Source organism: Mastomys coucha, unplaced genomic scaffold (assembly GCF_008632895.1).
Source record: "Mastomys coucha isolate ucsf_1 unplaced genomic scaffold, UCSF_Mcou_1 pScaffold20, whole genome shotgun sequence".
NCBI lineage: Eukaryota > Metazoa > Chordata > Mammalia > Rodentia > Muridae > Mastomys > Mastomys coucha.
The window spans coordinates 128,735,706-128,753,583 of record NW_022196903.1 but is presented as its reverse complement, the minus strand read 5'-3'; the positions used below and the strand labels follow the sequence as shown (position 1 = coordinate 128,753,583).

Here is a 17,878-nt window from a genome sequence, read left to right as displayed (position 1 = left end):
TAGGTTATATACATATGCTGTCACAGTCTCACTGTAACTGTAGGTTATATACATACGCTGTCACAGTCTCACTGTAACTGTAGGTGACATACATACGCTGTCACAGTCCCACTGTAACTGTAGGTGACATACATATGCTGTCACAGTCCCACTGTAACTGTGACATACATACGCTGTCAAAGTCCCACTGTAACTGTAGGTGACATACATACGCTGTCACAGTCCCACTGTAACTGAATTACTGCTGTCTTTTTAAATAACTGTAGGTGCCGTAGTCTATGTTACTATTCTACAGAAAACATTTTAAACTAAAGTACACAAAAACTAGCATTTTGAAAACCCTAAGCCAAGACTGGATATTCTTTTTAAAAGAAATTTAAATGGTCTTGGAGACAGAATCTTACTGTGTCACCCAGATTGCCGCCAAAAAGATCTTCTCAGCCTCCCAAATGTTGATCTACAGGCATGCACTACCACTCCTAGATTAAATTTTTAAATAAATCTCAGATATAAGAATGGGTTCCCTATAAAGTAAGAATGTTTATGAATATTTGTAATAAAATTTGTGGATATTTCAGGAGGAAAAAAGTCAATTAGGAATTTTTTTTAGGGTTTTTTTTTTAATTAGATATTTTCTTTATTTACATTTCAAATGTTCTCCCCTTTCCTAGTTTCCCCTCCGAAAAAAAACCCTATTCTCTCCCTGCCCCCCGCTCACCAACCCATTCTCTCCCACTTCCTGGCCCTGGCATAGAGCCTTCATAGGACCAAGGGCCTCTCCTCCTATTGACTAGGCCATCCTCTGCTACATGTGCAGCTAGAGCCATGAGTCCCACCATGTGTACTTTTTGGTTGGTGGCTTAGTCCTTGGGAGCTCTGAGGGTACTGGTTAGTTCATGTTGTTGTTCCTCTTAAGGTGCTGCAAACCCTTCGGCTCCTTGGGTCCTTTCTCTAGCTCCTTCATTGGGGACCCTGTGCTCAGTTCAATGGATGACTGTGAACCTCTACTTCTGTATTAGTCGGGTACTGTCAGAGCTTCTCAGGAGAGAGCTATATTAGGCTCCTGTCAGCCAGCACTTGCTGGCATCCACAATAGTATCTGGGTTTGGTAATTGAATTTGGGAAGGATTCCCAGGTGGGGCAGTCTCTGGATTGTCCTTATTTTAGTCTCTGCTCCACACTTTATCTCTGCAACTCTTTCCATGGGTATCTTGTTCCCCCATCTAAGGAGGAGGAATTTTTTTATGTATGTGTGAATGTATGGCATGTGTTTGTATGTGGTATATGTGCATGTGTACTGTGTGTGTGTGTGTGTGTGTGTGTGTGTGGTGTGTGTGTGTGGTGTGTGTGTGTGTGTGTGTAGGCCAGAGGTTGACATCAGGTATGTTCCTCTGCTAACTCTTTAACTTACTTACTGAGGCAGGATTTCTCACTGAAACAGAGCTTGCTGGTTTGGTTAGTCCAGCTGACCCGTTTGTCCTGGGAATCCCCAGTCTGTGCCTCCCAAGTGCTGGGATTATAGCTAGGCCACTGTGCCCACCAGCTTTATGGGGGTTCTGGAGATCTACAACTCCTGTTTGGTACTTTATCCACTGAGCATTTTTCTACAGCCCCCTTCCTAGAGTTTTAAAACCTCTAAGAGTGATGTTGCATGCATACAGAAACTAACTAACTAGCCATTGATCAGCTTAGCTGGGATCATCCCTCCTTAGGACACAAAGTTTATCAAGTGTGCCCCTCTGGTATTTTGTTTTTCTTTTGACAAGGTCTGACTGTGCAGCTGTGGCTGGCCTTGATCTCATGGAGATCCACTTGCTTCTGCCTCACCAGTACTGAGGTTGAAGACATGTACTGTCATGTTCAACAACCCGTCTGTTCTTTGTGGTCCTTTTCTCATTAGCTTCCAATCTTTTTTCTCCACTACAGATGAGTTTCAGAAAGTTAAATGTGTAATTTACACAGACATGAACATGAAAGATTTATTCACCTACTATTGAAGGAGACATCCAGATAAGGGTGCTTCCAAGAGCATTTGAAGGAGCACAGATTTAGAGGCATTAAAAAAAAAATGATGGGGGGCTGGAAAGATGGCTCAGAGGTTAAAAGAACTGGTTGCCCTTCCAGAGGTCCTTAGTTCAATTCCTAGCAATTCCATATGGTGCCTCATAACCATCTATAATGAGATCTGGTGCCCTCTTCTGGCCCACAGGCATACATGCAGGTAGAATGCTGTATACATAGTAAATAAATAAATCTTAAAAAAAAAAAAAAGTTAGCATTTAAACAGTGTCAACTGGTTAGACACAGAACTGGTTAATTTCCCACAAGGCAGCAAGTGCCTACCTAACCTTTGGGATTATTTGTTGAGCTAGACAGGACTATTCAAGTTAACCTAGAACTTCACAGTATTATATTGAGTAGTCTGGCACTACTCAAGTGGGAAACAGCAAAATCAAGTATGGGTTTGTCTTGTTTTCCAGAGACGTTATCTTTTGGGAGGCCCATTTAAGGATGTCCCAGGGTAGGTAGCTCAGTGTAGAGCATTTATTTGCCCAGTGTGCACTAGGGTCTAGGTTCAGTGTCCTAGCAGAGCAACAAAAATACATTGTACCTTTTTGTATCTGTCACTTCTAAAATTACTGTGTATAGGTGACTCTAGATGTATTATTAATTAAACAGCCTTTTTCATTTCAGAAGCGTTCCCTGAAAGACATTTATTTCCAGGCTAACAGAAGCTGTTGAGAACTTTTACTCTGGGGCTCCAGATTGAAAAGTAGCAGGCTTTCCCCTGGCTCGGGAGAGACCTGTCTGCAGTCTCTTAAGGTTCCTTTCCTCTGCCTTAGTGTAGCAGTGGAGCTGAGTGAGTTCACTGTCACCTGCCCTCTCTTCTCAGCACTTGTCTTTTCCTCTATTCCTATGTCTCCAGTGTCCCAGCCTCCTGTGGACACACAGTGATCTTCTGCCCACCCCAACTGAAGTCTAGCAGGACCACAGGTGGGAGGAGTTTAAGTCCTCTGTCTTTATGGTCCAATTTAGTTACTATTTAGCAAGCAATTACTAATGCAGAGTACTACAGCTAGACTCCATGGGGCACAGATTAAAGACTAGCACCTCCAGAACCCATAATTCAGCGGGAGACAGGAACATGAAAAGCCATCTGAAGGTCTGGTTCTTTTTTTTTTTTTTTTTTTTTTTGAGACAGGGTTTTTCTGTGTAGCCCTGGCTGTCCTGGAACTCACTCTGTAGACCAGGCTGGCCTTGAACTCAGAAATCTGCTTGTCTCTGCCTTCCAAGTACTGGGATTAAAGGTGTACACCACTGCTGCCCAGCTTAAAGTTCTGTTTCTTAATCATGGCTGAACATTAGGGTCACCTGGGGAACTCTTGAAACACCCTGATGCCCTCTGTGTTCCAGACTCATTAAATTAGAATCCCAGGGCTGGGGGGATAGGACCCAGGCATCTGAATATTTAGAGGTCTTTGGGAAATTCTAGTGTATTGCTAAACTAGGGCAAAACAAACTTGGAAAACTTAAAGAAGGGTTACGAGCTGAATCAACAGGGCATGGCAGCCATCCTGGACAGGGTAATGCACGATCCAGTCACATTTCAGCCCACGAATGCAGAACACATGACCTCTCATTGTAAGTATGGGGAAGTCCTAGGTCAATTTGACTGCAGAGCACTTAGAAAACAAATGTTGGGAGCTAGGGAGATGGCTCAGGCAGTAAGGTACTAATCATGCCAGCATGAGAACCTAACTTGACCTTCTGGAACTCATTTAAAAGGTTGGGCATTGCCCAATGGTGCAGAGCAGAGACAGGAGGACCCTTAGGAGATGCTAGCTAGCCAGTCTGAGACCCTGTGTCAAAATACAGTGGAGGGGCTGAAGAGGTGGCTCAATGGTTAGAAGCATTGTTGCCCATGAAGACGCCCCAGCTTTGGTTCCCAGCACCCACACCATGGTGGGGAAAATAGTCATGCACATAAAATACATGTTAAAAAAAAAAGGTAGTGTAGCTTATGTAGCTTCCTTCAAACCATACCTCCTAAAGGATTCTCTGTGTGTCTGTGTGTGTGATTGCATTTGTCTGTGAGTGAACATCAGAGCTGTCTTCCTCACTCACCCTCCTCTGTTTTACTTTTTTAATAAATGTGGTATGGTAAGAAAGCCAAACTACTGAGCTGTGTGGAGAATCTGCAAGTTCCAGGCCAGCCAGTGTGACATAGTAAAAAAACTACGTTCTCTTCCCAGTGCACAAGTCATATCATCGACAAGGACCACCAAGCTCAGCGTCAAATGAGGCGGCTACTGTTTCTACCAGTCCTCGTGACATGCCCGAGGACTCTAAGTCTGTTACAGAGATGCCTGCACACTCACATTTACTGCAGTACAGCTCAGTCACAGCCAAGATAGGAAATCAGCCTAGATGTCTGTCAACAGATGAATAAGGACAGTGATGCATGCGCACATGCACGCGCATGCACACACACATACACACACGCATACACGCACACATACACACATGTATACACATACATGCATACATGTACATACAGGCACGCACACACGCGCACGCACACACACATACACACACGCATACATGCACATGCATGCACACATACACACATGCATACACATAATGCATACATCTACATACACGCACACATACACACACCGCACACATGTGCACACATGCACACGCACGCACACACGCATATACACGTACACGCATACACGCACACGTACACACATGCACAGTAGAGTCTTACACAGCCTTAAGGAATGAAATGATCTCACTTACAGGAAAGTGGATGGAATCGAAGATCCTAGTGACAAAACAACTCAGGCAGCCTTGCTTTTTCTCTTCTCTGGATCCTAGATTTTGAATAGCTACATAAGATCATTGATACATGCCTGTGTGTGGGGTGTGTATACATGTGTGTAAGTGTGAGAGAGACACATGAAGTAGCAAGATTTTCTGGGAGGAGACAGATTAGCAGGAGAGGAGAGAGGGAAATGCTCTGGGGGTGAGTTTGGTAAAGCACATGACTCAGTGAATGAGTGGCTCTGTGAAACTGAGCACTATGCATAGTGCCATGTCTTCACTCTGTGTCCTAGTGAATATTCTAACGAGGGCTGCCCAGTTAGTAAGCAGCTTGCATTGACACCACCTTAACAGGAGGCCTCATTCTTCTTGTCTTATCTAGAACTAAGAGCAAAGAGTGACTATGGTTTTTGCTCACAGAATGGATAACGACCAGCCACCTGCGGTGACTGCTACCCTGCTGGTGCCCCTTCAGAACCACAGCTGCGTGGAAGCAGCTGAGACCCTGCTGCCCCATGGCCTGATGGGATTGCATGAGGAGCACAGCTGGATGAGCAACCAGACAGACCTTCAGTACGAGCTGAACCCTGGAGAGGTGGCCACCGCCAGCATTTTCTTTGGCGCTCTGTGGTTGTTCTCTATCTTTGGCAATTCCCTGGTGTGTCTGGTCATCCACCGGAGCCGGAGGACTCAGTCCACCACCAACTACTTTGTGGTGTCCATGGCGTGTGCTGACCTTCTCATCAGCGTGGCCAGCACGCCGTTTGTTGTGCTGCAGTTCACCACGGGGAGGTGGACCCTCGGCAGCGCCATGTGCAAGGTGGTCCGCTACTTCCAGTATCTCACCCCAGGCGTTCAGATCTACGTGCTCCTCTGCATCTGCATAGACCGCTTCTACACCATCGTCTACCCACTGAGCTTCAAGGTGTCCAGGGAAAAGGCCAAGAAAATGATTGCAGCCTCCTGGATCTTGGATGCAGCCTTTGTGACGCCTGTCTTCTTTTTCTACGGCTCTAACTGGGATGGTCACTGTAACTACTTCCTCCCTCCCTCCTGGGAGGGAACTGCCTATACTGTCATCCACTTCTTGGTGGGCTTTGTGATCCCCTCCATCCTCATAATCCTGTTTTACCAGAAAGTCATAAAGTATATCTGGAGAATAGGCACTGACGGGCGGACCCTGCGGAGGACTATGAACATCGTCCCCAGGACAAAGGTGAAAACCGTCAAGATGTTTCTCCTCTTGAACCTGGTGTTCCTGTTCTCCTGGCTGCCTTTCCACGTGGCTCAGCTCTGGCATCCCCATGAGCAAGACTACAAGAAGAGCTCCCTGGTCTTCACTGCAGTCACGTGGGTATCTTTCAGCTCCTCCGCCTCGAAACCCACTCTGTACTCCATTTATAATGCCAATTTTCGGAGAGGGATGAAAGAGACTTTCTGCATGTCCTCCATGAAATGCTACCGCAGCAATGCCTACACCATCACGACCAGTTCAAGGATGGCCAAGAGAAACTATGTGGGCATTTCAGAAATCCCTCCCGTGAGCAGGACGATAACCAAAGACTCCATCTATGACTCATTTGACCGTGAGGCCAGGGAGAAGAAGCTTGCCTGGCCCATCAACTCAAACCCACCAAACACTTTTGTCTGATTTCTAAGAACTCTTTCACTGTTAACGTGCCAGAGATTAAAAAGCTTTCACTATAAAGGGAGAATTGATCTACTTAGTTTTCACTAAACTTCTGTTTTGTAAAACATACTCACTATTAATTATGGCTCCTGTGAATTTTGTTCTGGGTGCTTTTTGCTGCTCACTAGTGCTCCCTGGTCACTAGTGCTCCCTGGTCAGTAGTGCTCCCACTATCAGAGCCTATGAAAGTTCTTCCTTGGGCTGGAGAGCTGGCTCATTGGTTAAGGCCCCAACACCCACAGGCAGCTCACAGCCATCTGTATTTCCAGTTTTAGGGAATCGGATGGTCTTAGAACACTACACACTTGTGGTACATAGACATTCACACAAATGAAACATTTATACACATAAAAATTTTAAAGAATTTAAATTTTTTTTGCTTATTTCAAAGTTTTTTGTTTTTTATTTTTTTTTCTGAGCAGGTAAGTTGGCCTAAGAACTTGAGTTCAATCCCTATAATCCACATGGTGGAAGGAGAGAACCACCTCATGGTGGAAGGAGACAACCACCTCATGGTGGAAGGAGAGAAACACCTCATGGTGGAAGGAGAGAAACACCTCTTGCAAGTTATCTCTGATCTCCACACAAGTATTGTGGCATGCATGCACATGAGTGTACACACACATACACACACACACACAAAATGTAAAAGAAAACACTTTGCTATTCTTGTTCTTTCAGCAGGTCAGTATACATAGTCTTCTATTTTTGGTTCTGTCTTGTTATATTTTGTTTTTATTTTTATTTTCTTTTCCCTACTGAATTTTTCTTCTCTCTCTTGCGCGCTCTCTTTCTCTCTCTCTTTCTTTCTTCCTTCCTTTCTTCCTTCCTTCCTTCCTTCCTTTATGGTTTTTTGAGACTGGGTTTCTCTGTGTAACCCTGACTGTCCTGGAACTCACTCTGTAGGTCAGACTGGCCTTGAACTCAATAGAAATCTGCTTGCCTCTGCCTCCCAAGCGCTGAGATTAAAGGCGTGCACCACCCCTGCCTGGCAGCCTGCTGACCCTTTCTGTGGCCTACTAATCCACTGAAATCCCATAAGCATTACATTTCAAGAACTTGCCTTTTCCAGCCCAGCAACACAGTATGCATTTGCACATTACCTTCTGGAAAGGGGTCGGGGATAACACTGGCTCCATACACCAGAGCCCAGTAGAACTGGCTGGTTTGCCGGCTGGGACGAGTTTAGTCATTCTTTGGGAGAAAGTGCGCAGTCATCTACATTCTTTGCCTTTTCTTGCTTCCATCCTAATCCAAGCAGCTGGGGAAGCCTTAAACATTCTTTTATTTAAATTCATTTTATTTAGAGGTGGTGGTAGGGATCAGAGGGCAACTTGCAGGCTGATATCAGGTCTCACCTTCCACCATGGTAAGTTCCGAGGCTTGAACTTAGGTCTTTAGACTTGACTGCAGGCACCCTCTCCCACTGACACTAAGCCTTGAAAGCACGCTGTGGTCTTTCCCCCATACCTGTGACCCATCCACACTGTTCCTAGGACATGTATCACCTTCTTTCTCTGAGTCATATACAGGCAAAGGAGCAAGTGGCACTGCTAGGCTTGCCAAAGAGAGGAATGACATTTTCCTGGGCTCTGCAATCACAGAGTCCTTCAACTCTGGCCCTACTGTGACCCAGGATTTGATTACATTTTCTATAAATTCAGATATGAGGCCTTTTATTGTAATTACATTTTTTTTCTTATATGAATGTGTGTTGGGGTGCCCACAGAGGCCAGAAAAAGGCATCGGGTCCTGAGGTTGGAATTAAGGCTATTTCAAGCTTCTGAACACAGGTGCTGGGAAACAAACTTGGGTCCTCTACAAGCGCAGTATGTTCCTGACCGGGAAGCCATCCTTTCAACCCCGTGAAGTTGATCTCTGTCCGACAGCCTCTTCTCTCTAGATGCAACCACAACTTGCCTTCCAAACTCAAACTCTCCATTGTCTGTGACTTAGGACATGGCCCCTTGGTTCCCAGCTGTTTAAGTTTAGAAATGAACTAGTACATTTAGAGAATGTTTTTCAGTACTGGGTATGCTAACACACATTCCTAATCCCAGTCCTCTGGAGGTGGAGTCGGAAGAATCAGGAGGTCAAGGTCATTGTTGGCTACACAAGGTGCTGGAGACCAGCTTGGGCTAGGACTTTGTCTCAAAAGCAAAACAACACAAGACAAAAGGAATTTATTTTAATGGAACGAGGACTTACGGACCAGCCGGGTTTGCATTTTCATGGGCTAGTTAACAGGAGCTGCATATAATAATTCATTGTTTAGCAGTCTACCTGTATTAGCTTGTCCTTTCCACAATTCCTTGATGTAGTTATGGGTTTTGGTTTCTTGTTGTTTTTTATTGCGTTTATAGCCTAGGCTGGCCGCACACTCAAGGTAATCTTGCTTCAGCCTCGCCTGCAATGAGTTTCTGGTCATCTCTATTTACCAGATGATGAGACTGGAACTTCTCCATGAGGCAGCTTGTCAGGTTGCAGTGTGACAGCTGGTATTCTGACTCAGGCCCTCCTACAGCCCTGTGGCTTGGTCCTCACCATTTCAGCTGTCTCCTTAGAGAACGTGAGCAGCCCCACCCAGACATGGCCTGGAGGCCCGATCACAACCTCAGCAGAGCTGTACAGTCTGAAATAAGCTGGTGTTCTGAGGACGGCAAAGTGGAGTTTCAGGAGCTGAGTCACACCTTTCTCTTGGCCATAGATTGGCTCCTCTACCTCTTGTACTGAATGGTTTGAGATCCAGAAGGTAGTCTGTCCCTCCGGTCTCATAAACACCAGCAAGTAATACAAGATTGTGTTGGGTATTGGTGACAAAGAACATCAGTGCAGGCCAGGTGTAGGAGCACACATTTCAAATCCCAGCACTCAGGAGGCAGAGACAGGCAGATCTGTGTTTAAGCCATTCTGGTCTACGAAGCAAGGTTCAGACCAGCCAGGGCTACTAGTTAGAGCCAATCTCAAAGGCCAAGGGAAACCCCAAACAGAACAATTAGATTTTGCTCTACAAACACCCACAGAAACTGACATGTTGGTACACTCAGGAGGATCTGGAATTTCAAGGTTAGCCTGGTCTACACAGAAAGCTCCAGGCCAGCAGGGTCACATAGTGAGACCGTAGTCAACAACAAAGGACAACAAAATATACCTTCGGGCCCACTTTTTGGTTGAGACACTTACGTTAATAAAACGAAAACTAATGTTTTCCTTTTCCCCCCTTCCTTCCATGCTTGGCAGATGTCTCTCAAATGAAATGAGTCCAATACTTGTCTCACTTGACCCTTGCATTTTATGGTTCAGACTTTAAAGTAGAAAAGACCATTCTAGTTGTCTCCTTGAGTGATTGGTTGGTTTGGTTTGGTTTGGTTTTGGTCTGCTTTTCCTTCCTTTCCTTTTCTTTTTCTTTCTTTCTTTCTCTCTCTCTCTCTCTCTCTCTCTCTCTCTCTCTCTCTCTCTCTCTCTCTCTTTTTAGACAGGGTTTTTCTATGTAGCCCCGGCTGTCCTGGAACTCACTCTGTAGACCAGGCTAGCCTCAAAATCAGAAATCCTCCTGCCTCTGCCTCCCAAGTGCTGGGATTAAAGGCATGCGCAACCACTGCCTGGCCCTTGGTCTACTTTTCAAGACAAGGTTTCTCTGTAGTCCTGGCTGTTCCAGGACCAGGTTGGCCTTGAGCTCAAAGATCCGCCTGCCTCTGCCCAGTGCACTTACTTATTTTAAAGATTTATTGTCTTTGTGCGTGTGTGTGTGTGTCTACAGTCAGCCTGTGTATTGTAGATGTGTACAGGTGCCTGAGGAGGTCAGAAGAGAACATCAGATCCTCTGGAGCTGGAGTTGCAGCTAGTTGTGAACAGCTGGATGGGTGCTGGGAATTGAACCTGGGTCTTCTGGGAGACCAGCCAATGCTCTTAATTGTAGAGCTATCTCTCCAGACCCTGTTTAATTTAATGTTTTTTTGTGTGTGTGTGTATATCTATGGTGTGTATGTATGTATGTATGTATGTATGGTGTGTGTGTGTGTGTGTGTGTGTATACACATACTCATGCCAAGCTCACTCAGCAAGCATAGTGGCTATCGTAGCTTGCTTCTGTTCCTGTGATAAACACCATGACCAAAAGCTACTTGGGAAGGAAAGGGTTTATTTTGCCTTAAATGTCCCTATCAAAGTCTATCACGAAGGGATTTCAAGGCAGGAGCCTGGAGTCAGAAACTGAAGCAGAGACGAGGGAATAATGCTACTTCCTGGCTTGCTCCCATGGCTTGCTCAGCTTGCTTATTTAGACAGCACAGGGCCACCAACTCAGTGGCCTTTCCCATATAAATCACCTGTCACTACAAGAGTTGCTTCCAGGCTAGTCTGATGGAGACATTTTCTCAATTCATGTTCCTCTTTCCAGATGACTCTAGCTGTGTCAAGCTGACAAAAATAACCGGCACAGTTGCCCAACTGTATTTATTTATGGATTTTTGGTTTTGATACAGTCTCAAGTAGCCTAAGCTGGTTTAGAACTTTATATAAAGACAAGGTTAGCCTTGAACTCCTGACTCTCCTGTTTTTACCCTCCAAATACTGGGGTTATATCAGTTTGTAGCACCACACCCAGCTTTGTTTTATTTTATGTTTTTAAAAATTTAATCTTTTTTTTTGGAGGGGATTATGTGTCACCATGTAGACTAGACAAGACTTAGACTCAGACAGATCTGCCTACCTCTGCCTCCAGAGTGTTGAGATTAAATCCATATGCCCAGCATGCCCTTCATCTTAAAATTAAAGAAGGAGGAAGAGGAGGAGGAGGAGGAGGAGGAGGAGAAGAAGAAGATGAAGAAGAAGAAGAAGAAGAAGAAGAAGAAGAAGAAGAAGAAGAAGAAGAAGAAGAAGAAGAAGAAGAGGAAGAGGAGGAGGAGGAGGAGAAGAAGAAGAAGATGAAGAAGAAGAAGAAGAAGAAGAGGAAGAGGAGGAAGAGGAGGAAGAGGAGGAGGAGGAGGAGGAGGAGGAGGAGAGGTATAGCCCAATAGCAAGGTGATGGTCTAACACCTTGGGTTAGTCCCCAGCAGGTTTGGTAGTCCATGCTTTAGACCTTAGGAGGTTGAAGACTGTCCTAAGTTTGAGGTCGACCTGGACTATAAGAGTTGAGTTCCAGGCCAGCCTAAGTTACAAAGTGAGGCTATGTTTCATAAAAAGTAAACAAATAAAATAAAATGTAGAGGTTAGGAACACTGGCTGTTCTTTCAAAGGATGTGGATTCAATTCCCAACACCCACACGGCAGCTCACAACTGCCTCATTCCAGTTCCAGGGGATCTGACACCCTCACACAGACATACATACATACAGAACACCAGCGTACATAAAATAAAAATAAATTAAAAAAATATTAGTTTAAGTTACATACTTTTTTTTTTCCAGAGCAGAAGGAAGCCTCTTACCTTTTAGAAGACTGAAATCAAGTCAATAAGTAAAAGTTAAGGGTGACTTACCATTTCTGCCAAGCTGGGTGGGTGAGATGGCTCAGCAGGTAAAGGTGCTTGCCACCAATTTGACTGAGTTCTGTCCCTGAACGTAAAGAGCCTGCTTCAGAAAGTTGTCCTTACCCCACACCTGCTATGTGGTCCTCCTGCTATATGGTACCCCCTCCACCCGTAATACATTTTATTTAATATTTATTTTTTAATTTTGTAACCAGTTCTGTGGCACTCCTGCTTACTGCGACACAATTCATGGGTTGGAGAAAGAAAAAAGAAAAAAAAAGTCCTCGCTAAACGCAGACCTTGAAAGGATGCACAGCCCCCCTTTGTTCAAATTCATCAGGAAGGGAAGGCTAAAGAACCCAGACGCAGTTCTGCGGGACGCCGCTTGGCGGCGCTGTGGCCAGCAGGCAGAGCCCTCTCTTCACCAAGCTACTCCTCCGAATTCAGAGAAACCTTGGTCTCTTAGCAACCACACAGCCAAGCTTGCAGAGCACTCAGACTCAGCTGTGGGTTAATCAATCAGTGTGCTCAGAAGCAAAAAAAAAAAAAAAAAAAAAAAAAACCAAAAAACAATCAGAGGAAATTCCCCAGCAAACAAACAATACCTGTTACAGGACCGAAATCGCTACCCAAAATACTATTTTAAACCATTTTACAAATGTGATCATGCCCCCAAAGCCCCAGCCGACCACCAAATCCACAGCACTTACCATGGCCTCTCTGTTTTCTGTTCCTTTTCTTTTTAAATCAGCGACTCCTGTATCCCGGCTGGCTTTGAACTGCCTGATCATTCTGCCTCTACGTCCCCAGTCTTGGGATAACAGGTACGCGTCCATCACCACACCAGAGTTTTTCATTGCTGGCAGCAAACCCAGGGCTTTGTGCATACTTGGAAAGCTCTATACAGACTGAGCTCCTGCCTGCTCCTCTGCTGCTTTCATAATTTGGTTCAGAGAACGTGCAGATGTCTCCATGGCAATACACTCTAGTTTCCCCTGAGTGGGTGCGCATGTGCAGGGTTAAATAAACAGTTAAACTTGGTGTGAAATGAATTCGCTTCAGGTCCATCTCACTGACCTCAGGCCTCTCTGGCCCTCTTTAATTTTTTGAGCTGCTACAATTTGGGTGGTTTTGGACTTTTCCCAAATATGGATGCGTCAAGAAGCGCTATCTCTTCTTTCTCAGAAGCCTCTTTTAGAGCCGGGTGGTGGTTTAATCCCAGCACTTGGGAGGCAGAGGCAGGCGGATTTCTGAGTTCGAGGCCAGCCTGGTCTACAGAGTGAGTTCCAGGACAGCCAGGGCTACACAGAGAAACCCTGTCTTGAGAAAAAAAAAAAAAAAGCCTCTTTTAAGGAGTCCAGTAGGATGATTCAGTGTTTACAAGTGCTTGACACCAAGCCTGGGACCTGAGTTTGATCTCCTAAACCCGGAAGGAGGAAACAGATTTTCATAGTTTGAACTCTGATCTCGATGCATACTGTGGCATGTGTATATGTGCATGAGTGCGTGCGTGCACGCGCGCAGACACACACACAAACACACACACATACACTCCCCAAATAAATACCAAAAAATAAAGCACTGCTTTAAGCCAGGGATGCTACACACTTATAATTCTAGCGCTTGAGAGGCTGAGGCAAGAGGATCAGGAGTTGAATGAAGGGCTGTTTGAGCTGCAGAGAGAGACCCTGTTTCATGGATGCCAACTTAAGGCAGCAGGAACTTGAAAGGGTTGGACATATCATCTCAGCAGCAGAGAACCAGTGTGAAGAGCAGGGAGAGTGGGAAAGGGGGAGAGGGAGGGAGGGAGGGACAGAGAAAAAGGAAAGAGAGCGCCTTGCTTTGATCACTTTGTTCTTTTATTCAGCAGGATCCTCTGCAGGACTTGTACCACCATGTTTTCCCACTTTAAATAAAGCATTCCAGATCATGATAGTCCCCTCCGTAGATCCACTTGGAGACCCATCCCCCAGGCAATCTTAGATTCTGTCAAGTTGACCACACCAACCATCACAGTGTCCCATGCCTATAACCCCAGCATGTAGGAGCTAGAGACAGGAGAGTTCAGAATTCAAGGCCAGGATTGGCAACAGGGAAAACAAAAACCAAACCAAAATCTAGTCAAAACAAAGGTGTTGCATTAGTGACTCTCCATCAGCTCTGAGTTATACAGTAGAATTTGACTTCAGACTTGAAGAACGTGGGGTTTTACTTCTGCGGGGTGACCAAATGCAAGTCTTGTGTCAGGCTGAGGAGGCAGATCTGGGGGTCTGAGGACATCATCTGATTTGGAGCATTTGACAGCCAACAAGGCCTTCCAGCTGTCACTCACCAAAGCTTAGATGCAGCAGACTAATAATGCTCCTTTAGGACACTGCAGTAAGGTGGATAGTTTTCTTTTATGTAGTCATGGCAACCTGGCTATGGTTCCCATCTCTAAACCCAGCACTGGAGAGGTGGCCACAGGAGGATCCCTGGAACCTGATGGCTGGAAAACAGTGATTTCCATGTTCATGGAGAAAAGAAGGTACAGAGGATTGACAAGGATCTGACGACAACCTTCCCTACCCCATGCTTCAAGTCTGCCTGGCTATCAACCCCGTTTAACAAGTCCCTGTCTAGGGACTCATTTGTTGGGCTCACCCTCTCTCCCTCTGTCTTAGTCAGGGTTTCTATTTCCTGCACAAACATCATGACCAAGAAGCAAGTTGGGGAGGAAAGGGTTTATTCAGCTTACACTTCCACATTGCTGTTGATCACCAGAGGAAGTCAGGACTAGAACTCAAGCAGGTCAGGAAGCAGGAGCTGATGCAGAGGCCATGGAGGGATGTTCCTTACTGGCTTGCTTCTCCTGGCTTGCTCAGCCTGCTCTCTTATAGAACCCAAGACTTCCAGCCCAGGGATGGCACCACCCACAAGGGGCCCTATCCCCTTGATCACTAATTGAGAAAATGCCCCACAGCTGGGTCTCATGGAGGCACTTCCCCAACCGAAGCTCCCTTCTCTGTGGTAACTCCAGCCTGTGTCAAGTTGACACACAAAACCAGCCAGTACACCCACCTTTTGAGAAGAGTCCATCACAGTCCCTCGAACCCTGCTCAGGGTGACTTTGAACTTCTGACCTTCCACCTCCCGAGTGCTGGGATTGCAGGTGTTCACACCCTGTTTGTGTGGTGTTGGGGATGTGTGAGCTGGTGTCTACCAGACAAGCACTCTACCCACCGAGTTCAGTGCCTGGCCTGTTTCTCATTTGTCCTCAAAACCCTTTCAGAATGTGCTCCTCCAGAGGAGGCTTCAGAGTTTTCAAGGACTTTTTTCCCCCATGCTAGGCAGAGTTCCTGGTGTCTCTTGTTGAAAAAGCTCATGTTCTCATGGGTTTTTCCTTTTTGGCCTGGACTAGTAAACGATTGAGGGTTACTCTAACAAAGTCGGGGCATTCCCAGCTTGCATCTCCTCTGAGGTCTCACGAAGAGCCCTGCCTTCTGGTGGAGCAGTGAGACGAAGGGGTGTTTGCTGTGTCTTCCTGATGTTTTCTCTTCCTGTAACCGTTGGGCTTGGCTGCTCTAGCTTGAACAGCACTTTTCTGTCAGTATTTTTGTTTTGTTTTTGTTTTGTTATTGTAAGACAAGATCTCTCTACATAGTCCTGTCTGGCCCAGAACTCGCTATGTATTTATCTTTTTTGTTTTTTGAGTTGGCATCTCATACAGCCCTGATTGGCCCCAAACTTGTGATGTTGCTGAGAATGAACCTTCAGCTAAAAGTGGTTGGACAAGTTTAATGAGGATCAATTCCTGTTTGTTTCTGTATACCTTGTATTCTGTCCTGTAGCCCCAGCAGGGGTGCTCTGGCTGTGGACTTCGGGGGTCTGAGCTGTCATGGCCTTCAGACTCAGTTCAGAGTCATCGGTCCCAAGGTCTTAAAAGTGCTTGCCAGGCAGGGCTTGCTGAGGGGCACAAGACAGGAATGGACGGGAAACCCTTCAGATCTTTATCCAACAGAATGATCTGTCGGGCACAGCTCACTGCCTAACTCCCACCCAGCCCAGCCCAGCCCTGCAGTGTTGGGGACCCTGTAACAAGCACAGCCTTGGATAAATTGAGTTTGTGGTGACCCCAGGATTAAAAATTCAACTGAAGGCTGGGTGTAGTAGCATAGCCCTTTAATCCCAGCACTCAAGAGACAAGGCACGTGGATCTCAGTGAATTCCAGGCCAGCCTGGTTTACATATCGAGTTTCAGGCTAGCCAGGGCTGCAGAGTGAGACCCTGTTTAAATAAAGATAGAAAAGAAAAAAGGACACAGCTGATCTTCGGTCTCCTGGTTCTTAGAGTGGGGTGGGGCTTCTACAGTTTCTGAATAATAGCTACAATCTGTCCTGTGACATAATCTGACTTTCTGGACAGCTAGCTCCATGTTTACAGTCTCTGAGTTCCTCCAGCCAGTTCTTCACCCTATATACTCTGTGCCTCAGATGCACTGTTCTGAGCTGTCTGGACCCCCATTTTGGCCATTTTCAGTGCTGCATTGGAGCCTGACTGTCCATGGTCTGTAGCATTCACTGGTATCCACAGAGTACCCACCTATACCATTGCTGAATAACTACCAAACTGATGTCACTGGACAAGGAGTAGAAGAGACACTTACTTGGGTTAAAGCCAGCTATAAAATGCCATTATTTTGCATACTTTTCAAAAAGGAACCCCTAGTAAGTTGAGGAATTTAGAAAGGTGTGCTGATTGAGCCAATTCTAGGCCGGCCTAAGCCACAGGCATGGTTCAATGAGCAGATGACAGGTGGTTTTCTTCCATAAGGGCTGATTAAGGGGGAACTGGATCTGAGACCAGTCCAGCAGACACTTTAACTGTGTGTCTTTGTGCAGTGCACAATCAGCATAACTTTACATGACAGGCCAGACTCAGATTAATGACCACTTGTAATTAAGTAAAACAGATAGTAAGTAAAGTGGTTCTTAAAATGAACCTAATTAATTGAAGGCTATAATTGCCACAAAGGGCCTCCAATTATGCCAATTCAAAGGGTAAGTATTGCAATATATAGAAACCAATCTGGGAATATCCTAACACTGCATTTTCATATGAGCTCATTAAACACTTCTATTTTTTTAAGGATTTATTTATTTATTATATGTAAGTACACTGTAGCTGTTTTCAGACACTCCAGAAGAGGGCGTCAGATCTTGTTACAGATGGTTATGAGCCACCTTGTGGTTGCTGGGATTTGAACTCAGGACCTTTGGAAGAGCAGTCAGTGCTCTAAACCACTGAGCCATCTTACTACCCCCAAACACTTCTATCTTTGAGAACTTAAATCCTTACATACTGTGAATGTTTTTATATTTATTTTCAGGTTTATTAAGTTTGTCGGTGGGTGTGTGGTCAAAAGTCAGCTTGGGAGAGGGGCTTTCCCGTCCACTGTATGTGTGGCTTCTAGGGATCAACTCAGGTTGTCAAGCGTGGTGGCAAGTGCCTTTACCTGCTGAGCCATCCTGTCAGGCCAATCCTGTGCTATTTAATGAGCAGGTTTTCATACCCCTGTGACTCAGGAAATGGACTAAGGACCCACCTCATACATTTAAATAAGAAAGAATTATGTGTATGTGTGCCTGCTAGTGTATGCCTATGCACCACCTATATGCAGGAGCTCATGGGATCTCCTGGAACGCTAGTCACTTGGGTGCTGGGAACTGAGCCTGGGTCTTCTACAGAGCAGGAAGCAGTCTTCAGCACACCTGAGCATGGAAGCAGAGGGTAGCCCACCAAAGCCAGTTCCCCCTTCTACCATGTAGGACTGAACTCGGGTTGTCAAGCTTTATCTGCTATAGGTATATACAGAGTTATTTCAGTATTGGAAAACAGGCAACTTAACATGA

At 45.5% G+C, this 17,878-nt stretch overlaps 1 protein-coding gene across 6 annotated transcripts in view; it reads left to right on the top strand.

The window, feature by feature from the left end:
• Window positions 1–6,539, top strand: part of Gpr19 (G protein-coupled receptor 19) — a 26,659-nt gene extending 20,120 nt beyond the window's left edge. For 3 of the 6 annotated variants that reach the window (XM_031383645.1, XM_031383646.1, XM_031383647.1), the window contains one exon: window positions 5,248–6,539. In XM_031383645.1, the coding sequence (XP_031239505.1) occupies window positions 5,249–6,478 (1,230 nt within the window). In that variant the 5' untranslated portion in view covers window position 5,248 and the 3' untranslated portion in view covers window positions 6,479–6,539. Of the gene's footprint in view, window positions 1–2,926; window positions 3,112–5,209 lie in introns of those variants that run through there. The other 3 variants (XM_031383643.1, XM_031383644.1, XR_004122352.1) reach the window with 2 other exon arrangements.
• Window positions 6,540–17,878: the final 11,339 nt, after the last annotated feature.